Source organism: Pollicipes pollicipes, unplaced genomic scaffold (assembly GCF_011947565.3).
Source record: "Pollicipes pollicipes isolate AB1234 unplaced genomic scaffold, Ppol_2.1 Scaffold_3087;HRSCAF=3621_pilon_pilon_pilon, whole genome shotgun sequence".
Taxonomy (NCBI): Eukaryota; Metazoa; Arthropoda; class Thecostraca; order Pollicipedomorpha; family Pollicipedidae; genus Pollicipes; species Pollicipes pollicipes.
The window spans coordinates 22,168,046-22,191,252 of NW_023596225.1; the positions used below are offsets into that span (position 1 = coordinate 22,168,046).

General features: G+C 55.2%; 2 protein-coding genes and 2 long non-coding RNA genes across 4 annotated transcripts in view; 2 read left to right on the forward strand and 2 right to left on the reverse strand.

The window, feature by feature from the left end:
* Positions 1 to 1,601, reverse strand: part of LOC119089881 (uncharacterized) — a 39,399-nt gene extending 37,798 nt beyond the window's left edge. The window contains exon 1 of the mRNA XM_037212688.1: positions 1,386 to 1,601. Coding sequence (XP_037068583.1) covers positions 1,386 to 1,464 — 79 coding nt within the window. The 5' untranslated portion in view covers positions 1,465 to 1,601. The remainder of the gene's footprint in view (positions 1 to 1,385) is intronic.
* Positions 1,602 to 3,799: 2,198 nt separating this feature from the next.
* On the reverse strand, positions 3,800 to 8,700 carry LOC119090499 (ganglioside-induced differentiation-associated protein 1). The gene is made up of 5 exons (XM_037213317.1): positions 8,430 to 8,700; positions 7,093 to 7,285; positions 6,557 to 6,736; positions 6,079 to 6,297; positions 3,800 to 5,496 (listed from the first exon to the last, which is right to left on the reverse strand). Exons 1-5 carry the CDS (start codon positions 8,493 to 8,495, stop codon positions 5,195 to 5,197), a joined length of 960 nt encoding a protein of 319 aa, XP_037069212.1. The 5' UTR covers positions 8,496 to 8,700; the 3' UTR covers positions 3,800 to 5,194.
* Positions 8,701 to 8,895: 195 nt separating this feature from the next.
* Positions 8,896 to 10,973, forward strand: LOC119090546 (uncharacterized). Its single transcript, XR_005093256.1, has 3 exons — positions 8,896 to 8,952; positions 9,844 to 9,896; positions 10,831 to 10,973. It is a non-coding gene; the product is annotated as an uncharacterized LOC119090546 (long non-coding RNA).
* Positions 10,974 to 14,201: 3,228 nt separating this feature from the next.
* LOC119090547 (uncharacterized) lies at positions 14,202 to 15,809 on the forward strand. Its single transcript, XR_005093257.1, has 3 exons — positions 14,202 to 14,308; positions 15,292 to 15,405; positions 15,770 to 15,809. It is a non-coding gene; the product is annotated as an uncharacterized LOC119090547 (long non-coding RNA).
* The last annotated feature ends 7,398 nt before the right edge of the window (positions 15,810 to 23,207 follow it).

The window sequence follows — 23,207 nt, forward strand, 5'->3', positions numbered from 1 at the left end:
CCATTTCCGGAATCCATGCGCGTCCGATTCTCACCTGGCCCATGCACGATTCAAAATAAGCCTCTGTCCACGCTTCGATTCCTTGTCCTAAAAGGTTCATTGGTGTGGAAAGCAAAACATATGACACTGAAAGACCTTGGCAAGCACTCATGACAAAAGTAGAGCGGCCACACTAGCTTAACCGGGGCCGTAAAAGTGGTTGGGCCCATCAAAAACTTATCCAACTTCACAGGTCCTAGAAGAGGAAAAAGCAGTGACCTCAAAGGCCAATTTCAAGTCCTAAGGAATATAAAACGAATGCACCAACAATTTTGCACTTTCGCTCTCTGCCGTAGCGCTACCATGTATGAGCCGGACAAAATGGTAGGAAGCAACGGGCTCTCACCACCCATAGGGCTCATGCCACAGCCAATACTTCGCAGACAGATTGCAGCGTACAAAACAAACGACTGGCAACAACGATGCGAGAAGTGTACAGCATCATCCAGACTTCATTCAATCATATTTTCAGTTGGTCTAATGCCCTCAAGCCACCTGAACCACCATCCCCGCCCGTCCCCGCGTCGGCACATGCTCTCCGTCGCATAAACAAATCCTCAAGTGACGAGTGGTCGGAGCCAAGGGACACACGCTGCAAGCCGCCTGTCACACGAACGTCAGACAAATAAACATCGCCGGACGTGGGCAGTGGATGTGCAAATGTGCTGGTCAGCCGCTCTGTGAGCAGCGGACGCCACATCATCGTCCCGCTCTCACCGCCAAGAGTCACCTCGCCCGCCTCGCTGTTTGCTGTCACTTACTCCAGACCCCGCTGTCGGCACTGGCGTGTTGACCCTCCGGAATCCAAGCCCACACGGGTGCGGAAGCCATGCCTTGAACCCGGCCCATCATCACGTGCACGTGGGGACATGACGCGTACGGTGTTCTGACCCACTCCCGAACCTTTCGATGCGATTTCACAGCAATTTCTTTGTGTAGGTGACCGAAAACATCGCCGAATGTGAAAATGTGAAATGAAACGACTGAATGTGAAAGAACTGCTTTCGGCTCTGTCCCACGTTTGAGGCGTTCCTCCGTTCCTGTCCGAGCGCATCGGGTGGGGAGGGGGGGGGGGGGGCGGGGGAGGGACGGGCGCCTTATCCGGCGGCCTGGCGGCTCCAGGGGCCGGGCCGACAGCTCGCCGGCCGGATCGGCCAGGCCCGCTCACTAACGGCGGACGGATCAACGCTCGCGGCCTGGAGCGTGCCAAATCGATACGCAGCGACCGTCATCCGCCTTCCTCAACGAAAAAAGAGCGGACCCTCGAGCCATCACAGCTCGCTCTCGGCCGACGGCTGCGGCCCCCGCTGCCGCTCGGGCCGACCCAGCGCCTGTCCATCGCCTACCTTTCCTGTAGGCGTCGCTGGCGGCCGGCGCCGTCAACACCGCCAGCGTGGCGGCCAGAAGCAGCGGGCCCGCCGCCATGGTCGCACCGCGTCCTTCACGACGGCACGCCTGGCCTGTCGCCGGCCACCCACTCTAGATGACACTGCCGCGCCTGGACGGTAGTCTGTGCCGCAGCACCATGCCAGCCCGGCGCGTCCGCCACTGGCCTATCGATTTCGGCGCGGCCGACTGCGGGCGGCGGAGGCGGCGAGGCGCGCGCCGCCCCCCGGCCGGCCGCCAACTGCCCCGCCCCACTCGGCAGCGACGGCAGTCAGCTGAGCGGGGGACTCGGCGGCCGGAGGCGCTCGCCGCGGAGAGCGGGGCAGAGTATCACACAGCGATCAGCCGGGGGTAGAGAGTGGTCGGTGGCTCGGGTTGTCGCTAGATGAAAACGGTATGCTATTGATGAAATCGGTATCGCTATGCTTTTGCTTCACTGGGTGTCTCGGTGCCCCCGATTGCAGCCCTGAATTATTGCAGCAGCCTTGCGGTAACGCATCGCAAAAGTCGACTTGAAAATTATTGCACGCACCGCCATTTCCTCTTGAGAGGCGTACGTCATTGTGAATCATGCTGGGAGTAGGTAGAGAGAGGACAGAATTGCCAACCATGCTGGCACTAGGAAGAGAGACGAACGCCATCGTGAATCGTGCTGGGAACAGGTTGAGAGACAGCTATCACTGTGATTTAGGCTGGAACTAGGTAGAGAGACAGGCATCATCGTGAATCATGCTGAGACTAGGTAGGCGGGCAGACATTATTGTAAGTCATGTTGGGTTTACATAGATGGACAGACGCGATCGTGAATCATGCTGAGACCAGATGAAGAAACGGACGTCCTTGTGAACCATGCTGGGACTGGGCAGAGAGACGGACGTCACTGCGGTTCAGGCCGGGATTGGGTGGAGAGACGAACATTATCGTGAATCGTGCTGAGACCATGTGCAGAGACGGACGTCATTGGGACTCAGACGGGGACTAGGCAAAGGCAACAAAGTTGTCTTTAGCTAATCCCAGTAGGCAAACAAAGTCGACGAAGTTAGCAAATGATTCATATTCATATTCGGATCTATTTCCTCCAGACAGCGGACTCGTTTTATTGACCTGAGTGCCTGCTCACAGATCATGATCTGATGGTGATGACCAAGCAAAGCAACACCGGCACACGCGCAGGCGGACGTCGCTGAGAGAGCACCACTTCCATTATCTGGATTTTTTGCCGCTACTGAACTGAACCTCCTGTTGCCGTGCGCACCAAATCCACGCCCAACAAACGCTATCAACAGAGGTACAGCAGGCCACCGGCCTCTCACGTCAGGCGTAATGTAAACAGCCAACACCAGTGCTGCCTTGTAAGCTTGCAGCGCTGCTCGTCGCAAAGGTATTATCACTGCAAGGCCCGTAACGTCGTCAGCGCTGCTTCCCAGTTTCGTGTTTTACTTGTATAATGTTCCAAGGATTATATTCTTGCCATGCACGTGTTAGTAAGCATGCAACTGAGCCATGTTCATGTCTGTCTCTATTTTTGCCTGATAGTGGACTTTTAATAGACCTGAATGAACACACGATCACGATCACAATCCTGTCACGGTCGCCCTGTGCGCAAACCAATCAACAGTCAGCTGCTGGGAGCATGTCGATCTGAATGTGAACATAAATCTGTCGCCGATTTCGCGAAAGCTGCTGTGCACCCCTTTTGACGTTTTCCACGTTTGCAACTGCTTCGTGCAGCGTTTGAAGTCCGTGCAAGACAAGTAGGCACGCGCTAGCGTTTGGCGAACACTCGTATTGGACATATATACGGAGTGCTCGATAATAATATAATCTTGTCTGATATCTGGACCTACTGTTTGCAATAAACGAACTGCTTAATCATATCATTAGCGTAGTTAACCATAAGGAATCCCTTAAGTTTATAGACGCCACGTGCTTATGGACAGACATCCACAACTGTCTTCCACTCCCCAGACTGTTGTGGGTACGTTGAATGTGCTCGCCCGTTACTGGGATCATTCACAAACAACATGTATGAAACTGGACGAACAAAACGAAACCGCGCTCGTAAAGATGTGAAAAAACAGGCAAGTTTGACGCATACTGACACCTCAACATAGCCAACATAATAATCGTTAATGTTTTATTCAGCCGCGTAAGTCCCCGTACTGTTTGTTCCATTTGGTTGAATATCAGGCCCCGTACATCCCCGAACGTTCCCTAGCAGTGACACCCCTCTGGACAAAGCCCCCCGCCATGATTTCTTTGAGTTCCAGACAGCCGCGGGATCAACCTAAAGAAATGTGACCGAAGCGGATGAAGCTCTTGAAGCCCGTATATTTGTATCGGTCGAAATAAAACCACCAGCATCATACAAAAATCAGTTACGAACCGAATATATTTCCCCGGTTTGCTGCAACAGTTTGGCACAGGCTCGCCTGCCGCACTCTAACCAACTTCACCGGAAGCCACTGATTGCCGCGCGCTGAACTAACAGAGGCACATTCATCAAAGGCACCAGGACAAACAATAGGCACGAGCCGCACAACCGGGAATGTACCCTATTCTGGTCTCACCCGCGCGACACAACAGCTCAGACCGCATCACACGCACCGACATAGCCGCCGGCGGCGCCCGCGCGCGCCTTCTGGCATCGTCATCCCTACGCGCACTATCCCACCACCGAAACAAGCTCCTGTTTGTCACCACGTGGTCAAAGACCCAGGACCGTATCGTGGTAACGTCTACATGCGTGGGCCATTTCATTAACAAGTCATTGAGCGGCAAACTGGGTTATATAAGCGGTTTTTATGATGAGCCTAGCGATACGCTATCACATGACTGGCGGCAGGCAACGGAAATTGAACATGGTTTAACAGAAACAACCCACTCTGGAAGTCCACAGGAAAGCACAACACCTACTGTCTGGCGGACAAAAAGACGCGCCTGTCTGCTGACTGACTGGCAGCCCCTGTCGAACGTGACAACAGAGTCACTGAGACACCGTCTACATCGGTTCCAAGACTCCGTAGACGCGCCCGCGCGTCGCTGCGACTCGACGCCCAGGAATCAACCGAAAGCCTGGGCGGCGCAACACACTGCTGCCCGGGGAGAAAAAACCGAAGACGAATAGGGGAGGAGCGAACTGCTGAAGCCACAGACCCGTTAGCGCCGTACAGAGGGCCATGCAGCTCATGCCGCCAGACGGGCCGGTGACGTCCCTGCCGCCCAGCCGTCAACAGTCGCCGACGGCTGGCCTCTCGGCCTCTGGACGCTTGTACGACAATGACGTCACAAAAACGTGACTTATTGTCGCTCAAGATCATTGCTCAGTGTGAAGGTGTGCTGACCGATCACTAATATCCAAGTGTCAGCAGAACAAGAGTATAAGTGTATGCACGCTATCACGATTACCGCAAGGCCCACGCGTGTCAGAATAACGTATAATTAAGTGCGCAATAACTGAGTGCGCGAGGCGTACCTAACCCAGTCACAAATCGACTGGCAGGGTCCCGCCATAAACGGTGTGAGGAAGCACAAACGTTGTATATATCACATTGAGCAGCCTGTACGCACCCCAGCATGCTGACTAAGAAAATGAACGTGATTTAACAGCTCTAGAAATCAGAGGTTGACCTTTTTTAATCACATTCCCACAAATGGCAGCATAGGCCGTAACGCATCACTTGTCAGAAGCATGCCAAAGGGCGTCATGAGGCGTGATTTACTTTCTCTATGGCGGAGCCTAGGCATGATGCTCCGACGCCATCTACGTTCAACGGCGCGCAGCGTATATTCCATACGCGGCCGCCAGGATGGCGCCCAGGCCGAGCACCAGCGGCAGGTAGGAGCCGACCCTTTCAGCCAGTAGAAGGGCACGAATCTTGAAGGGCATGGCCGTGGTCTTCTGGAAGGCAGTCCTCTGACGGGCGCGCCGGAAATAGGTGGCCAGGTGGGGCCGCGTGCGCGTGAACAGGCGCTCCTCCAGGCCGAGCATCCAGATGCGGTTGAGCAGCACGCACAGGTCGACGTCGGCCAGGCTGAAGGAGGCGCCGCACAGCCACCAGCTGGCCCGCTCTGGAGCACGGCGAGGAGCAGGGTCAGGTGACGCCGGTGCCACGTCAGCGCCCACATACCGTGGCTGGTCAGTACAGCAGACACGGCGGGCACCGGGCATACTCTCGCTGGTCGACACAGCAGACACGGCAGGAATCGGACATACCGCGGCTGGTGAACACAGCAGACACGGCAGGCTTCGGACATACCGCGGCTGGTCAACACAGCAGACACGGCAGGCATCGGGCATATCGCGGCTGGTCAGCACAGCAGACAGACAAGACAACAGTGTCAGCAGAAGCGGAGCTCCCACCTCCTGTGTACGTGACCAGAGGGAGCAGCGGGGGGGGGGGGGGGGGCAGGGGAGGGAGGAGGAGGGAGGGGCGTCTCCGGAAACAGTATGAGTAGCGGCGTACTTCCCACCTCCGGTGTGTATGTGTGACCAGAGCGGGAGAAAGGGAGGGAGGAGAGGGACGTCTCCATGCAGTGTGAGCAGCAGCAGAGCTCCGAACTCCGGTGTGTGTGTGTGTGACTAAGGGGCGGCGGGGAGCGAGGGGGGAGGGACGTCTCCGTAGACAGTGTGAGCAGCAGCGGAGCTCCCACCTCCGGTGTGTGTGACCAGCTCATCCTCGGCGCGCTGCAGAAAGGCGTCCACGCCTCGCATGGCCTGCCGGTGCTTCTCCGGGTCCAGCATGCCGTCAGCAAGTTTCTTCATGGAGTCCACCTTGTTCTGCAGCACCTCGCGTGCCTCGGGCACCTCTTCCATGGCATGCAGTACGCGAGCGAGCACCAACGGGTTCTTGCCCTCCGCCGGACGGGTCTCTGGCGGCGACAAGCAGCCCGTCAGAGACGGCGGCCGGCGCCACAGGCCCAGCTGCTTCCGTCTGTCTGAGCTGGTCGTGTTTGCCGGATGTCATACAGGATACCAGATACAATTCGTTCATGTACACGGCGCGCTCGAGAAGATGGCATTGGATTGCTGAGGGAACAAGTACGGTATTTGGATAACAGTCGGCAGGCAACTGAACTGACTTCTAACTGACAACGCCCACATACTGGAACTGTCATAGAACGAACTTACTGTTCACAATAGAGCGCAGCATCATCCGAGGAAGTCGAACTTTCTGGCGTAGCTCTTCATTGTGGAACGTGCCATAAGTGAAGACAGGAATGTCCAGCTTGAGAAATTCCTCGGTGAAGTTGGTCACTTTTCGGTATTCCTCAGAACTTTTGTCCAGGGGAAGCAAACGCGGAAATTTCCCTGAAATTTGCCACAACAGTCACCTAGATATGACTTCCTAAATAGGCTCCTAGCAGAGCCCTGGGTAGGAGCCTAATGAACTATTATTCAGCATCTTGGACAGTGCTATGACAACAATATCTGGCATAATAATTACAAACTTTACAACAATCTAATGAAATATCCCAGTTGACCATAACTTTTTGCAAGCAGACTGGTACCTCTAATGGTTTCACTGTATTGAAAATTAAATCTCCATCATCCTATCTACACAAGACGATACACAATCTGTCCTATTCTCTTACGGCCGTGAATGTCTTCCCCCTGCACCCGCAGCCTGCCCCCCCCCCCTCCCCCGCCCTCGTCGCCAGACCCACCGTCGCTGAAGTTATCCTCCAGGTACTCCATGATGAGCGTCGAGTCCGGGATGACCTTGACACCATCCTGCAGCGCGGGCACGGTACCCTTGGGGTTGATATGCAGGTACTCGGGTCGGTGCTGTTCGTTCGCCTGGATGTTCACCAGCTCTTCCTCAAACGCCAGTCCCTTCTCATGCAGCGTGAGGACCGCCTGTTGGCCATCAGCTAGTCATTACGCCAGCAGACTGCGGGTCTCGTCAGCACGCAAGAAGACAAAGGCTCTCGTCAGCACGTCAGCTGACGACGGCTCTAGTCAGTACGCCCGCAGATGGCGGCTCTCATTGGCACGTCAGAAGATGGTGGCTCTCGTCAACACGTCTGCTGATGGCGGTTTTCGTCAGCATGTCAGCAGACAACGGCTCTAGTCTGCTCTCATCAGCAGATGGCGGCTCTTGTCAGCACATCTGCAGGCAACTGCTCCCATCAGCACGTCAACTGACAGCGGCTCTTGTCAGCTGACAACAGCTCTAGTTAGCTGACAGCTGCTCTCATCTGCAGATCAGCTGATGACTACTCCCATCAGCATGTCAGCCAGTGGTGGCTCTCATCAGCACATCAGGACACTGCAGCTCTTCTCAGCATGTTAGCTGGCAGGGACTCTAATAATTTATTTTGATGTACTCATTTGATTTAAAGTCAATTTGTTACTTCCTTATAACATCAAACACTATTACATTGTATGACATGCATATCATATGTTATCAGGTTATCATCAACTTATTTTGACTTAAAAGGAACATCATAGCTTGCACAAATAGGTTCATTACCATCACCAGGTGACAAGTATGTATGTAATACACTGCACAATACAGTTGATCAGCAGGTTAATAATCTGCAATTTTAAGCCTGTCATGCTCTTGGAAACACCATCATGCACATGTGTATTTAATTTACAGAGATCTTAGGATACAGTTGATAAAAATATAACTTACAGAACTAGAAATCTGAGAACACAATTTCTGGTTAACACAATACAAATGAAATCAGCTAAGCAAACAAAACAACGAAGCATGTTGCAAGAAGTTCATATACTATGGCATAAATCCACTTTAGGAAATAAATTCCTTTCCAGCACCTCAAACTGCAGAAGTTTGGGTGGACTTTGTCACCTACAAACAATACTGAACTCTCAATGTTGGGTCAATCATAATTTATCGCACACATAGATAAGTTGAACCTTTCTCTGATCTGATTGCAGGATGATGTCGCACTAAATACCACCTGTTTGAGCTTATTCAAGTGCCCAAGCAATAGGAAATGTCAAGGCAGTGGAAATATACCTACTACACACCTACCCTTTGAGAGTAAAATGACATAGGGAAATGGTACAGCTTGAGGACACCATTTCCATTCCGATTCATTCTTGCCTCTCGAATCACAACCTATCCTGTGGAATACGCCCCAGCTCCTGCCAGATCACCCGGAGCGGAGATCCCGCCGACTATGACCGCGGTCGGGAATCGGAAGAATTGAAATTGGAGGGAAGTGAATGGAAATGGATTGCAGAATTGCAGTGAAAGTTTTGATCAAGAATGTCGCCACAGCATAAAATTATGTACCTGCTCAAAGCAGACATTTGTTCAGCATCATGGCACTTTTCAGATAGATTAACCAATTAAAACACTTATATGAGGGTAGGATAGGCGTTTAACGCGATCATGCAGCAAAAAAGCTTAGATCGAACAGGAGTATTTTGCTATTACGCTTTTTGACAACATTGGCGCAGCAAAGACAAACAAGCATTTTTGACATTCGAGGTGTTGCATGATGATCAAAACAAACACGGGAACAGCGTTGGAACGAGTGGTTCGGACGTGTGTGGGTAGTGTTTTGCAAGGCTAATTTATCCGTGTGTGTGTTTGTTTCTGCTTACTTCTTTGTGAGGTTCAGCCTTGGGTAATGCCTCTTTAGGCTGTTACGCTGTGTACCAGCATAGACAGTGGTGCTGAACCCAGCTGGATGTGCAGTTGGTACATTAAGATGCATGCACTGGAATGAAGACAATGACACCAAAATGGCATAATATACGAATAATTGGGAACAGAAAACCTCAGATAATGTTACATTCATTCAGGTTGTTGATAAAATGCCTTAAACCACGATTTGGTGCCAGGCACTTGAAAGATTACCTTGCTTAGTGATGTTAAAAAGTATGTTGTTGAACAATTACTTCTAACTCAAGTTACACTGTGCTCCAGTGCTCTTTCAAGCACATAACTTTTAATTGAACTAAGGGTTCAGTTTTGCCAGTATGCAACTGATAGCTTAAGATTTGAGCTGCCTTTATTTGGAACAAATTGCAATAGAAGATATAACCTGACACCTTGATTCTGCTGTGAATTGATGTTCTGCATGCTTCTCTTCCCATTGTGCATGATATAATATTAGTTTGTGGCATGATGCATACTCAACAATGTTGTCAATGGTGCATCATTAGGTGAACAACATGAGTGCATACAGTGTGTGCATGTGGTATATATTTTTGCCTGATGGTACAGCTGTTGTTACCTGTAAAATATACTGTGAACCAATATAAGATACATAAATTGATGATCATATGTTGATATGAGTCACAGCTAATGGAGTAAACTATGTATATATACCTCAGATATGTGTGCAATATGTATATACAATGTATGTTTATTTCTGTTATGGTATGTTACACCTTCTTGAAATCTGTGGGCATTATGTCATGTTTTCTACCCACAGGTAAAGTTTTGTCAAGTTCTTCAAACTCCATACAGAAGATGACTGATATGGAGGTAAGTTTGTCCATCTTTACATTAATTTGACCATTGCTGAAATCAGATGTTTATTTGCTCTGTCACAGGGATGATCTGATATGAGTTTGCATATGTTATTCTGACCTATGTTAATTCAACCATATTATTCCTGAATATAGACTGACAACATGAAGGTGGTTATCTCAGATACATCACCAAGTTAAAAGTCAGGAAGCCTAATGAGAGAACATCATAAAACATTGAGTCAAAATGCACAAAGTGCAAAAAGCAAACACATGATATATGTAAGGACAGGGCGGTGCATATTTGGCTTGACATTACACTGTGATTACACACATTACACACACAAGTGACACTAATGAATTAAAGAAAACTGTTTGCAGGAAGGCTGGAGTGCAATATTGAGATAATCAACCAGGAGGCTCAGAATTTGTGTGAGGGATACCTCAGAGTCACATTTATCAGAAAAAGCTGGCAGTAATGGAGTGAGCCAGTGTGTGAGAATCCCTGCCAACAGGCTGGTCGAAGATTAGACAATCATTATAGTCACCAGAAACCTATACCATAAAGCATTGATAAAGCATAGTGGAAATATAGGGTGGGTGGCAGGACCATGCTGGCAGAACTTGGCACTGATTGGCATTGTGCGAGAGGTATTGGTTTGAAGGTACCTCTGTAAATTCTTAAGACATAGGATGGTGGAAGTCCGTGAGTGAGGAGAGGACAGCCTCCATACTGCTCAGGAGTGCAGATCAGCATTGTGTTGCATGTGAGGTAATGCGTCAGTATCTTCGCCATATCTCACTGCAAGTGTGTAGGAATGCCTGCATTTGCATTGCCTATGTGTGCCTATGAGAGCGGTGTATCTGTCTGGGTGACTGTGGACGCAACCAGGAGCATGGCGTGGTGCCAGCGTGTCGCTGACCAGCCGGACTGACCGGCCACCCGACAGGAAGGCGATGGCGAGGTATTCGACATCACCGACTTCACGTCGGCCTCCGACTGGGAACGCTTCACTGGCGCGCTTGCCGAGCTGCTGCACGAGTGGAAGGCGCTGCGCCAGCCGCCGGCCGTCAGCCAGGCTCAGCTCCAGTTTGCCGGTACGTCCCGGGCACTCACGCCCGCCAGCCGCCGGCCGTCAGCCAGGCTCAGCTCCAGTTTGCCGGTACGTCCCGGGCACTCACGCCCGCCAGCCGCCGGCCGTCAGCCAGGCTCAGCTCCAGTTTGCCGGTACGTCCCGGGCACTCACGCCCGCCAGCCGCTGGCCGTCAGCCAGGCTCAGCTCCAGTCTGCCGGTACGTCCCGGGCACTCACGCCCGCCAGCCGCCGGCCGTCAGCCAGGCTCAGCTTCGTACCAGTCTGCCGGTACGTACCGGGCACTCACGCTCGCCTGCCGCCGGCCGTCAGCCAGGCTCAGCTCCAGTTTGCCGGTGCGTACTGGGCACTCACGCTCGCCTGCCGCCGGCCGTCAGCCAGGCTCAGCTCCAGTTTGCCGGCACGTCCCGGGCACTCACGCCCGCCAGCCTCTGGACGTCAGCCAGGCTCAGCTCCAGTTTGACGGTACGTCCCGGGCACTCACGCCCGCCAGCCGCCGGCCGTCAGCCAGACTCAGCTCCAGTTTGCCGGTACGTCCCGGACACTCACGCCCGCCTGTCGTCGGCCGTTAACCAGGCTCAGCTCCAGTTTGCCGGTACGTCCCGGGCACTCGCGCCCGCCTGCTGGCCCGTCACGGATGATGCATCCCCACGTCATGCCAGAGACCGTATAACTCACCCGTCAGGCCATGTGAAGGGCGCATTTTAGAATGTGATGGTGAAGAAGCAGCACGCCGGCTGGGCTCAGTGGCTGGATGTGTTGCCATATTTCTGTTACACAGGGTGTGAAGTTGCCAGAGGCAACATCTGCGCCCCAGTGCTCTGAATATGATGACCATTCTCGCGCATGCGCGTTCCGCCGCTGCTCTGCCGTCGTGTGGACGCTCGCCGTGCCCGGCAGCCGGTGCTACAGAAGTGTGCGTTGTGAGGCATGACCCGGCACTCTCCCGTCGCCAGGCTGCCCTTTCACGGTGACGTACGTGGAGCCTGCGGGCGGGGCCGGCCAGCGGGAGCGTCCCGCCCCGCCCGACCAGGAGGAGCAGGAGCAGGAGCGTCCCCCGGCCGAGGAGCAGGAGCAGGAGCGGCTGCCGGCGGCGCTGGCCGAGCTGCTCTCGCCGGTGGCCGACTTCCAGGCGGTGCACCCGGTGACCGAGGCATTCGGCGTGCGCCGCTTCGTCGCTCTGCAGCCGGCCTCGGAGCCGGGCGTCGACAGCGAGAGCAAGGCGCGCATCATGCTCAGCTCGCTGCACGTGGCGCTTCGGGACGCCGGCTGGTGGGTGGCGACGCGCCAGTGACGCCGCCGGCACTGTAGACCCCGGCCCCGAGCGGCCGGCACTGTAGACCCCGGCCCGGAGCGGCCGGTACTGTGGACCCCGGTCGCGCCGCCGCCACTGTAGACCCCGGCCCCAAGCGGCCGGCACCGTAGACCCCGGCCCCGAGCGACCGGCACTGTAGACCCCGGCCCGGAGCGACCGGCGCTGTAAACCCCGGCCCGGAGCGGCCGGCACTGTAGACCCCGGCCCCGAGCGGCCGGCCGACCTCTGGAATGTCCGGAGCGTGGTTATCTGCACGTCTTCACTATCGTGGAAACATCAGCTCGAGCTCCAGCATCAGTCGGTATTGAATGTCCGACCAAGAGTTTAACTATTTCGCATGGGTTGGTCTGTAATCGCCGTTGTTAGTCTCGGAGGAAGAGCGGATTTTCATTTACGTTTTGGGACAACCGTAGGTCCGCCCTTTGCACACATTATCATAGTCTTATGCCAAATATTGATTCATTGGGAGAACGAGCGCTAGCCACCAGTTGTACATCAAGTGACAATTAACGTTGAAATGTGAGTGAGACGTGACTCCTGTTGACTAGGCGCTCTAGGATCTCTCCGGGCATTCTCTACTGACTTCACCCCTGAGCAATCTGACGTGCTGTGTTCTAATGGGTCTTGTGAGCATCGAAACTTTTGAAAGGAGAACACCTCTCGCTTCTTTCAGGGACATTCCCATGTTCGTTCAAGTGCATCGCCTGTCAAAGCTGTACTTTTTGGGCGCGTGCGTCGGTGAGGGGACCCTGATTGAGTTCCAAACCATTCTGCTGAAACGAGCTCCGTCTCATCTCTATTGCCTCTCAGGTGAGTCAGTTTGGCATGTTCTGTACATACCTTGTCTCAGGTAGGTTAATTTGACAATCCTGCATCCACCTTCTTCCCGTAAAACCACTGAACATAACCTTGTGCTACGTGATGAACCAGTAATACTCTGAGCGCATTCGCATGTCCAAAAACACAAAATGTTTGCGCTACAACAGAAAGGACGCCAATGGGCTTTGGGAAGCCGGCCGGCCGCTGAGTCCCCGCCGGTCGGCCGCAGGCCTGCTCGAGATGTTCAAGCAGAAGCTGGCCAGCCGCTCGCTGCCGCCCGTGTCGGTGACGCTGCGGTTGCAGTACTCGACGAACGACTTCGGTCGACTGGCGTACGGTGGCGGCGCGTGCGACCCGGCCCGGCTGGAGTCCGTGCTGCCCGAGCCGGCCACTCTGCGCCGGCTGCCGCTGGATGCCGCCGACGGCCTGGATCCGCTGGCGTGAGTACCTGTCTAACGGCCTGGATCCGCTGGCGTGAGTGCCTGTCTGACGGCCTGGATCCGCTGGCGTGAGTGCCTGTCTGACAGCCTGGATCCGCTGGCGTGAGTGCCTGTCTGACAGCTTGGATCCGCTGGCGTGAGTACCTGTCTGACGGCCTGGATCCGCTGGCGTGAGTGCCTGTTTGATGGCCTGGATCGCGTGACATAAGTCCTTCTGACGGCCTAGATCTGCTGGCGTGAGTGCCTGTCTGATGACCGGGGGCGCCGTGTATGCTAGTGTACCGGCATATTTCAGTTAGTGCTTTTCATGTCAAACGTAAACATAGAGATGACCCGAAATGGTGGAAATGACGCCGCCCAGGCGCCTGTGCTGCCATTGCGCTGCGGTCAACTGGAGCTGTGTGACCCGTGTCCGCGTGTGGTCTAACCCATATCGGCTTGTCGTCTGAACCGTGCCCGCCTGTCGTCTGACCCGTGCCCGCCTGTGGCCTGACCCATGTCGGCCTGTCGTCTGAACCGTGCCCGCCTGTCGTCTGACCCGTGTCCGCGTGTGGTCTAACCCGTGTCCACCTGTCGTCTGACCCGTGCCCGCCTGTCGTCTGACCCGTGCCCGCCTGTGGCCTGACCCGTGTCGGCCGGCAGCGCGCTGGAGCTGACTGTCAGCTGGCACCAAGTCTCGGAGAGTCTGCTGGTGGAGGACGCCGTCAGCCAACTGAACCCGCGCGCGGCACCCCGCTGGGCAGTGCGTGTCCAGCCAGCAGGTGCGGTGCCGCAGAACACTGTCGGGCTTCACTTCTACCTCTGAGCCATTCTGGCCCGTCGGGCGTATCTTCCAAAGTCGTTATCTTATACAATAGCCGCGTCGCACACGTTGAGTTTCCTGACGATACACACGGTCAGACAGTCAGCCACTGCAGTGAGGGCTCTCTCGGTTGAATGATGACGTCGATATCCGCACTCAGAGAACGAAAGCAAGTGATACTGGTTTGGATAAACGCTGATCCGGTAATGCACGAGTTGCATAACTACTTAAGTCGCAGCGGGCAGTGTGGAAATGGTTCGCCTGCACCAGTGCAACGCACTTGATATACGCGCTCTTTTCGGTATTTTGTGTCGGCATTTTGGGTATTTCGGTTTCGGACGTTACAAGCGCGTGCTTCCAGCTCGCTAGCACCGCGCCTGTAATTAGGTTTGCAGGGATAGCGTCCAACGACACGGAGAAAAGCCCCACGAAAAGTCGCTGTAGCGTAAATGCACTCCATTGGTTCCAGTTGACTTGAGTGGCGTTATAAATCCTAATGTTCTGTGCAAATCATAGTAAGTTACAAGGTCTATTGGCGTGTTGCATGCAGGCAAACGAGGGAACCTAAGATACAAATCCGCGGCGGCGGCGGCGGAACGTTAGCAGCTGTGTTACGTGCATTACCACGTTCCTGCATTACGGCGACTACATTACCCGCTGTGGTCGACTGAGGCCGGCCTCGTTGAGGTCATGCTGTGTTGCCATTTGGGAGACATGATTCTTGTGTGAAACCTTGCGTGTGTGGTCGGACCTTGGGCTGCGTCGCTCCAGGGCTCAGTCGGAGTCGACGTCGGGTCACAGCGGATCAGTGCCGGGTCACAGCGCCAGGGCCGCTGTGACCCGGCACTGACCCCACTGTGACTCGGCACTGATCCGCTGTGACCTGACGTTGACCCCGATATGACCCAGTATTGACCCCACTGTGACCCCGTGGCCCGGCAGCGCGCGCGGTCGGCCTGCTGGGCCTCTGCCTGCACGATGTCTGGAAGTTTTGTCACCGGCGCGACTCGTTCGAGTCGCTGCTTGGCCGGCGGCTTACGGATGCGCCTGTTGTTGGTAAGTGCTCAGGGACAATTGCTCACCTACCACTCCAACACACGCCGCTGGGGTCCGCGTGCTGTTGAGTGCTGTTGTTTGAGTCAGTTATTGTTTTGCATTTTTAGGTATTAATCCGTAGCTGCCATTGAATCCACACGCATGTATGCAATGCCTGAAGATAACCGCTGATAAGATCACGCACGCACGGATCATGGATGCGGATCATGGATACGGATCATGAATACGGATGACGCTATGGAGAATGCGGTGCGTGTGATGTGCGAAGGGTTAGGGACGTGGTCGGCCGAAGTACTGCACGTCGGCTGTGTCGACGGCCATTGGCGGCGTTACGCAGCTGGTGTGACTGTGACCGTGACCCCAGGTCAGGCGCCGGACGTGATGGCGGCGCTCTCCCGCCTGACGGAGGGCGGCCGGCCGGCGGCGGCGCGCACCTCGCCTTCTGCCAGCCAGGCCCGGCCCCGGCCCCGGCCCGGCGACGAGACGACCGAATACGTGGAGCGGCTGTGCGCCGAGCTCTTCAGCTTCGCGGTGAGCCCCGCTGCGACCCACGCCAGACTCGCTTCAGCCCGGCTCGGCACGCTTCGGCACGCTTCGGCCCACTCCAGACCCACTCCGGCCGTTCCGGTCCACTCCGGCACGGCTCGGCCCGCTTCGGCCCACTCCGACCCATTCCGGCCCACTGCAGCCTGCCAGCCCGCCGGCTGGCGTCTGGTAGCGATTCTGTCGGAAATCAGATCACTTGGCTTCGTTTCACGACATCTACAGTTCACGACAGGCGTCTGGCATGTGGTACCTCTCGCATTCGTCGGGTCAAGATCGTATTGTCTGGCACATGGCTCAAGCCTGTCTCTTGTGAAGCATGTCATTCGCAGCCAAGTCGGTACGTCATGACACATACGATTGAGCATCCATGACGTGCCCTGCAATAGCGGTCTGTGGTCGCCCCGTCACCGCGCCGGGCATGGCGCCGGCCGCTGCCCGGGCGCCGACCGTCGCGTCATGGCTGTCACGCGGCGCCACTGTCCTGTCTGGAGCCGCCGTCTGACGCGCCGCCGCCCGCAGGAGCCGGTGCCGCCGCCGCCCGCCGTGCCGGCCGCCCTGCCACGCTCAGTCAAGGTACGCGCCGCCACCTTCGCCGGGCTGAGGCCGACCCGGCCGGCGCAGTGGCGCCATCTGTACCGGCCCTGCGGCTGGGAGCGTGTGGGGGCCGGGCACCCAGCCAGCTCGCCGATCGGCGCTCGTTGACGGCGATGACGCGACGTTTGGAGGAAACTGGGGCAAAGGCGGCCGGCGCCTCTCACACACTCACTGTGAAGCCTAGGACGACGGGGGAACCGGGCGGACGCCGGGGGGGGGGGGGGGGGGGGCAGGGGAGGAGGGGGAAGGCCAGGTGGATGACGAGCATCCACGGCGCAGATACGGTATCGTGGATCGGCAGCATACATGCGCCGGAGACTGACTGCCGGAGATAAATACAGGTGGCAGCATCTCCATCAGACAACTCGGCCGCTTGGTCCGATAGGCAGCTGCCAGGCTGCCAGCTGAAGGCCACGCAAACATTCGATGTAACGGGTCGAAAGTGCTCTGAGCGATTGCTGTTGTGTTAGCACGATCCTCTGATAGGTATGACCAAGCAGTGTCCCCTCCAATGCGGAATAAGAGGCCACGCCTAGTTGCGTTGGTATTGCGCGGTGCGGTGATTCTGTATGCTACACCCGCCACGCAGGCAGTGTGGGCTCATCTTAACAAATAATATTGTAACAACTTTTTAAGACAGAATTTCACTTGGACATTGCGACGGATACCAACTTGCTGCCAAATGATCGTCCACATATTACGTCGCTGTTTTTTTTTTTGACAATTCCCTCCCCCCCTCCTGATTTTGCACTGGTAACGCTGCCCAAAAACTACCCCTCCCTTTCTTGTTACGCTTCCGTCACGCTTCATCAATAGCCACCTCCCCCGCTACGTAAAACGCAAGTTATAGCCGGCCCCTGATGGCTATCGTGTCTGCCTATTTTCCGTTTCTGAAACTGTGCTTAGGACCGTGATAAATCACGCGATGGACACCGTGATACGGTGCCTTTCGACCACCCCAGGTCGCCAAATGACCTCGGCCGCCTCTCGTTTCAGAACCACATCGCCAGCGTGAAGTCGTCCCGGCCTGGCGACCTTCTGTGGCGCCTGGGCCAGGTCATGTGCATGCTGGTCAGGTCGGGCTCCTCGTCGCTGGTGTGCCGCGTATGGGAGAGGTTCCTTCAGCTGCTGAGGACTCACTGGGAGACTGTCGTCGCTGTGCCAGGGTAAGTAGCGTGAGGACGCACTGGGAGGCCGTCGCCGCTGTGCCAGGGTAAGTCGCGTGAGGACGCACTGGGAGACCGTCGCCGCTGTGCCAGGGTAAGTTGCGTGAGGACGCACTGGGAGACCGTCGTCGCTGTGCCAGGGTAAGTTGCGTGAGGACGCACTGGGAGACCGTCGTCGCTGTGCCAGGGTAAGTTGCGTGAGGACGCACTGGGAGACCGTCGCCGCTCTGCCAGGGTAAGTTGCGTGAGGACGCACTGGGAGACCGTCGCCGCTGTGCCAGGGTTAGTCGCGGCCTTCACGCCTCGATCTGTATCTGAGTTGACAGTCGGGCCACCGAAATCTGCGAAGGTCACGAATGGTCTTGGTGCCACGCCCACACTTGGTGGAAGGGATTCTCTCCCTCTCTGTCGTATTTTGAGGTTTCTCCACCGCATCACCCCCTCTCTCGCGCGCACGCTCGCTCTCTCTTTCTCGCGATTTCCCGCCCTTCGGTCGCGTTATCTGTGTGGGCCTTACACTCAGCTTCCGTCACTGTTATCATTTCCCGCTGTTTCTTCCCCCGTCTCAGCTCTTTGTTTCATCTCAGAGGTAACCTGCGCCAGTCTGCGCAAACAGTTATTTCTGCTTGCTTCGGTAAAAAATAATCGATGTCATCTGCACCTTGGGTATGGGGCAGCCCGCGCTTAAAACAATTTTTCACTACAAATTTTGCACACTGTATTTTGGTTTTAACTTCAAAGGACTTGACACGCTAACACGTAGCGGTACGAGGTTTCATTTTTTCAGTTTAGGCCCTCATACGCCGGCATATCTTGTGTACAGCCATCTGCACACATTTCTTTCAGCTCTTTTCTCTGCCTCACCCCTGATCGTTCATCATTTTTTGTTTTGTTTTGTGTGCTCCAGGTAACTTTTTAGGCTAGCTCTCTGGCGGTAAGGTGTCAGAGGCTGGCTTTGGAATACGGCTTTTGCGTGACTTGCCTGGTGTATGCCTCCAAAACGTGCCGTATTTTTTAGTATTCGTGTTATGTTCGGCAGAAAACCAGAGCAGGCTTTATTAGGCGGTGCTTTGGTTAACGATTCAGGGTTCGTACTCGCTTTATTTTAGTCTAAGAGCTGGCCGCGTGCAATAGCGTCGGACTTTTTGAAGCTATCGTCAATTAGTCTGTCTGCTTGTCCTGGTTTTTTAAGATTAGCTTTCAAATTTTGTCGGTGGTGAATACAGTTGTCCCTGACACTACAGATCGTTTTCAAAGGCATTGCCATTTGTAAAGGCAATAGTCCTTATCCTAGAGGCATGACAGTTTTGGTGTGGTAGTGAAGGTTTATGAAAAATGGAGGTGACTTTCGCTACCGAATGGTCTTTATGTTTTTTCGTCGACCATCCCACTACATTAATAATGCCGTGCATCTTGGATTGGCAGTGCCTTTTATATGGGCATTTAGTCACGAAAACGACTGTATTCGTCAACGCCAAATTCTGAGAGCTAAAGCTTTAAAAACGGAGTGTGCATACGAATAGTTTATAGTAGCTTTAAGAGGCTAACAGAGTTGTACGCGGACAGTTCTGGACAACAGCAAGCACTGCAGGGATACTTAAACGTTGACCAGAGTCCCGCTTCCTATAGCCTACTCTTGACTATCTGCCCAACATTAGAGGAGTACTAAAAATACACAATATCTTGCACCACTCCAGCCACATAAAATACATTTCTGAAAGCCAGCCCCTGGCATGTAAAAGCGGGAACCCAGCGCCCCTTTTTGCGTGTGCCAACCTGGATGAGCTGGTATACGCAAAAAAAGGACAGCTGTACAATCAGAGGAGGGGCAGACAAGGGTGCTGGAAAACGTGTGTGTTGATGGATGTATCAAGAACATCCCGGGCTATGAGGGCCTTAAATGTGAACGTATGATCGGACGAACGGGGTAAAATCACCAGCGTAATGTATGGTGTTCATTGTAGTATTCGCGAATGAGTATGTATGTCATGGAGACAGTGGGAGCTTCATATTATCATTTCGCAAACCACTTGTCAACCGTCAGAACAGAAAAGGCATCGGTACATATGTCATGTCCATTGACTCTAACTGACAGGGCCACTCGATGAACGATGTGAGATGCGTTGGCTCAAAGAGTGTGAAGCAGAGATGTGACGTATAAAAGACTGAGAGGGAACGGGGATTGATGTGCTGGGAGCGTCGCGCCTTCAGTTGTGTCTTTAGTGGGCAGAATTTATTAAAGTATTTTCTCAGCGTGAGCTGCTCCACACCTAATACGCATGTCACAGCAAACAGACTGGACAACGCTGAATAGCAACTTAAGATATATATATATATATATATATATATATATATATATATGTATATTGCTATTTATCTTGATATTGTATTGTGTTATCACACCTGTCTATCCTTCTGTTGCCCTCATTCCTGAAAAAGATGGCCTCAAAGGTATCAGAGCTGTCAGGTTCATTGACATACTGGCCGACTGCTGGCATGGCGTGCTAGGAGACATATCAGCGTTGTTTGTAGACATTCCGTAATCAACTGCAACTTTTTGGTGGCACCAGCGGCTGACAAAAACTGGCCTTATCCAGTGGGCGCGCCCGGTGACCTATCTAGGGAGGTCGCGAGGTCATGCTTGTGCCGCCAAAGGGGGTTAAGTCAGTCCGCCGGCGGGCCAGGCGCCGCTACAGAGACCTGCGCAGGGCTTTCTGAACGGTTCCAAATAAGTCAACAAACCCAACGCTGCTGGACGCATGACGAGCTGTTCCTCTGGTAATGGAAGCACAAAGTGGCGAGCAGGCTGTTTGATGGGCGTGTTGGTGTACGCCGCTCAGTCTCCCCAAGTTGCTGGGGTATTGGTGCACGCCACTCAGTTTCCCCAAGTTGCTGGGCGTATTGATGTAGGCCGCTCAGTTTCCCCAACTTGCTTGGCGTATTGGTGTGCGCCGCTCAGTTTCCCCAAGGTCTTGTCCAGTTCCGTGGACGAATGCGAGTCCCAGCATGTAGTACGTCGGGCTGTGTTTGCTGTCTGCAGCGGCTCGCGTGGCTCGCGTGGCTGCGTGGAGTCAGTGTGCAGGGCTGACTGGCTGCTCTCGTGGGCCGGCCGTCGGGGTGCCGGGCGTGTGCGCCATGCGGGTGCAGACTTCAGCGGCTGTAGAAACAGTGCCGTGCATTCCAGGGAAACACAACTTCCTCCTACGTCATGGTTGGCACGACGCGAGTCAGCCCGTAGCAGCCCCCGCCGGTTGAGAAGTGGGTGGGTGAGGATCAACGCACAAACGTTCAGTGGAGGCATTGGAGCCTCGGGATAGGTCCGAAGTTCAGACCTATTCAGACACATTCAGACCCTGAATGGATGTGTTGCGATGTCGGAGGGACAGATTTGTGTCGAGATCAGTTTCCAACGCACGCCCATGATGATGTAATTTGTGGCCGTTTGCCGTAAGTTATGTTGTGGGGGCTCAGGAGTAGCTTTGAGTAGCTTTTGTTTCTTTTTGCTGTCAGTTTGCATGTGTTAGGTACATGAGAATATCAATTCTGGATAAGCACATGACAGGTAATGCGATGAACTGGGCCGTTTGCAGGCGCTTGAATTTTTTAACTGCGATGTGATGAGCAAAATCAATCACTTCCAAGCTTAAATAAGAGCGAAAATCTGTGATGAAGCGTGTAATGCCCTCAACATAAACTCAGCTACAAAGGTCCGTGTTTCTACGGAAAGTACGATTATCGGATTTCCTGTGAGAAAACCCGACATTGCATTGAAGAGCTTGAGTTTACTCCAGGAAATGAAAATGAGTGTTCCTAACTGTTGGGCACGGATTCTACCGATAGCTTGGTATTTTGCCTGCTCACTTTTTATATTTTGAAGGTGATTTCTATGCTGTTTGTCCTATGCGCGTGGAGCAGCAAAATAAGCATAGGGTACTGCCCGTTCCCGCACCTCACGTGCCGTGTATGAAATTTCCTCCTGTTCGGGTGTGGTCCAGAGGGTTGCGTGTACCTGTGGCCGTATGCCTGGCCTTGTCGTGCTCGGGCGGAACATTCCGAGCGCCCCGCGTCCGCTGATCTTGCCCCGGTCCGCTTACACCAAACACCGCGCTGGTGCATGGGGAGGCCCGAGGCTGTGCCGATCTTTCCGCGGTTCGCTTACACCAAACACCGCGCTGGTGCATGGGGAGGCCCGAGGCCGTGCAGACCAGCTGTGGCGTGGTGTGACGCTGCGGTGCTGTCTCACAACGCCTCGGATCTGTGGCTGGGCGCCGCGCGCCAGCTGCAGTGACGCCGCACAGCCGCAGACCGAGGTGGAGGGGTGTGCGTGCTGCGCAGACTGACCTGCCGTTCCTATACGGGCTCAGCGACAACCAAGCAAACAGGCGTGCGTGCGAGTATGAACACACTGAAGAACTGCAGCGTGTGCCCGGTAGTTATAAAGGGTGAGGTGCATTGGCTGCTCGCTAAAAAACACGAGGCGCACCGCTCCGCTCGTGCCTGCCTGCACCAACAGGTGCTTGGCGCTGCCCGCCGGCCGGCGGCCCGTTCTCGCCGGCCGCCTGGGCGGTGCCGGCCGGCCGGAGCGGGGCCGTTGACCGGACAGGGGGCTCCCCCGCCGCCTGCGGAGGGGGGGGGGGGGCGGCCGGTCAGCGGCGCACGCGTCCACCGCCCGTCCGTCCGCCCGCCCACCGCCTAACGGGACGGCGGTAATTACATACGGGCCAGGAGACGGCGCGGCCGTGAATTCCTGGTGGCCAGTGTCACGGCTCAGCGGCTCGCACGCTGTCGGAGGCTGTACCGGCCCGTCACGGCTGACCGCACGTGGCGTGACCTCTGTTGGAGGGTGGACGTCCTCTCCCGGCTGCTTCAGCGGCGTGCGCCGGCGCCAGGGAGCGGGAGTCCGTCTGTGGCGGGTGACCGGCGGGCGGTCCTGACCTCCGGGGTCCGTCGGGGAGAGGGAGTCCGTCTGTGACGGCAGGCGGTCCTGACCCTCGGGGTCCGTCAGGGAGAGGGAGTCCGTCTGTGACGGATGGTCGGCGGGCGGTCCTGACCTCTGGGGTCCGTCGGGGAGATGGAGTCCGTCTGTGACGGCGGGCGGTCCTGACCCTCGGGGTCCGTCGGGGAGAGGGAGTCCGTCTGTGACGGATGATTGGCGGGCGGTCCTGACTGTGACGGGTGACCGGCGAACGGTCCGGACCCTCGGAGATGGGGGCCGCCACGTGGCCATCACACCACGTCGGAGCGTCACACTGTGACTGGGGCGGGGCCTGCGAGTGACCGCTGTCACAGCTGGCGCTCACGCTGTCTGGTGGGACGCGGGTCGCGGCCGGGGCGGCCCCAGTCCACCTGTGGTGGTGGGGCGGACCCTACGGCTGTGCAGGAAGGGACGTCTCAACTCTGGGCATATGCTCCTTAGCTGATGGTGTAAGACAACACCGCTCATCCCTTTGGCTTCAGCTGGCCGGCCGGCGGGCGCTCCTCCCGCACTGTCGCCAT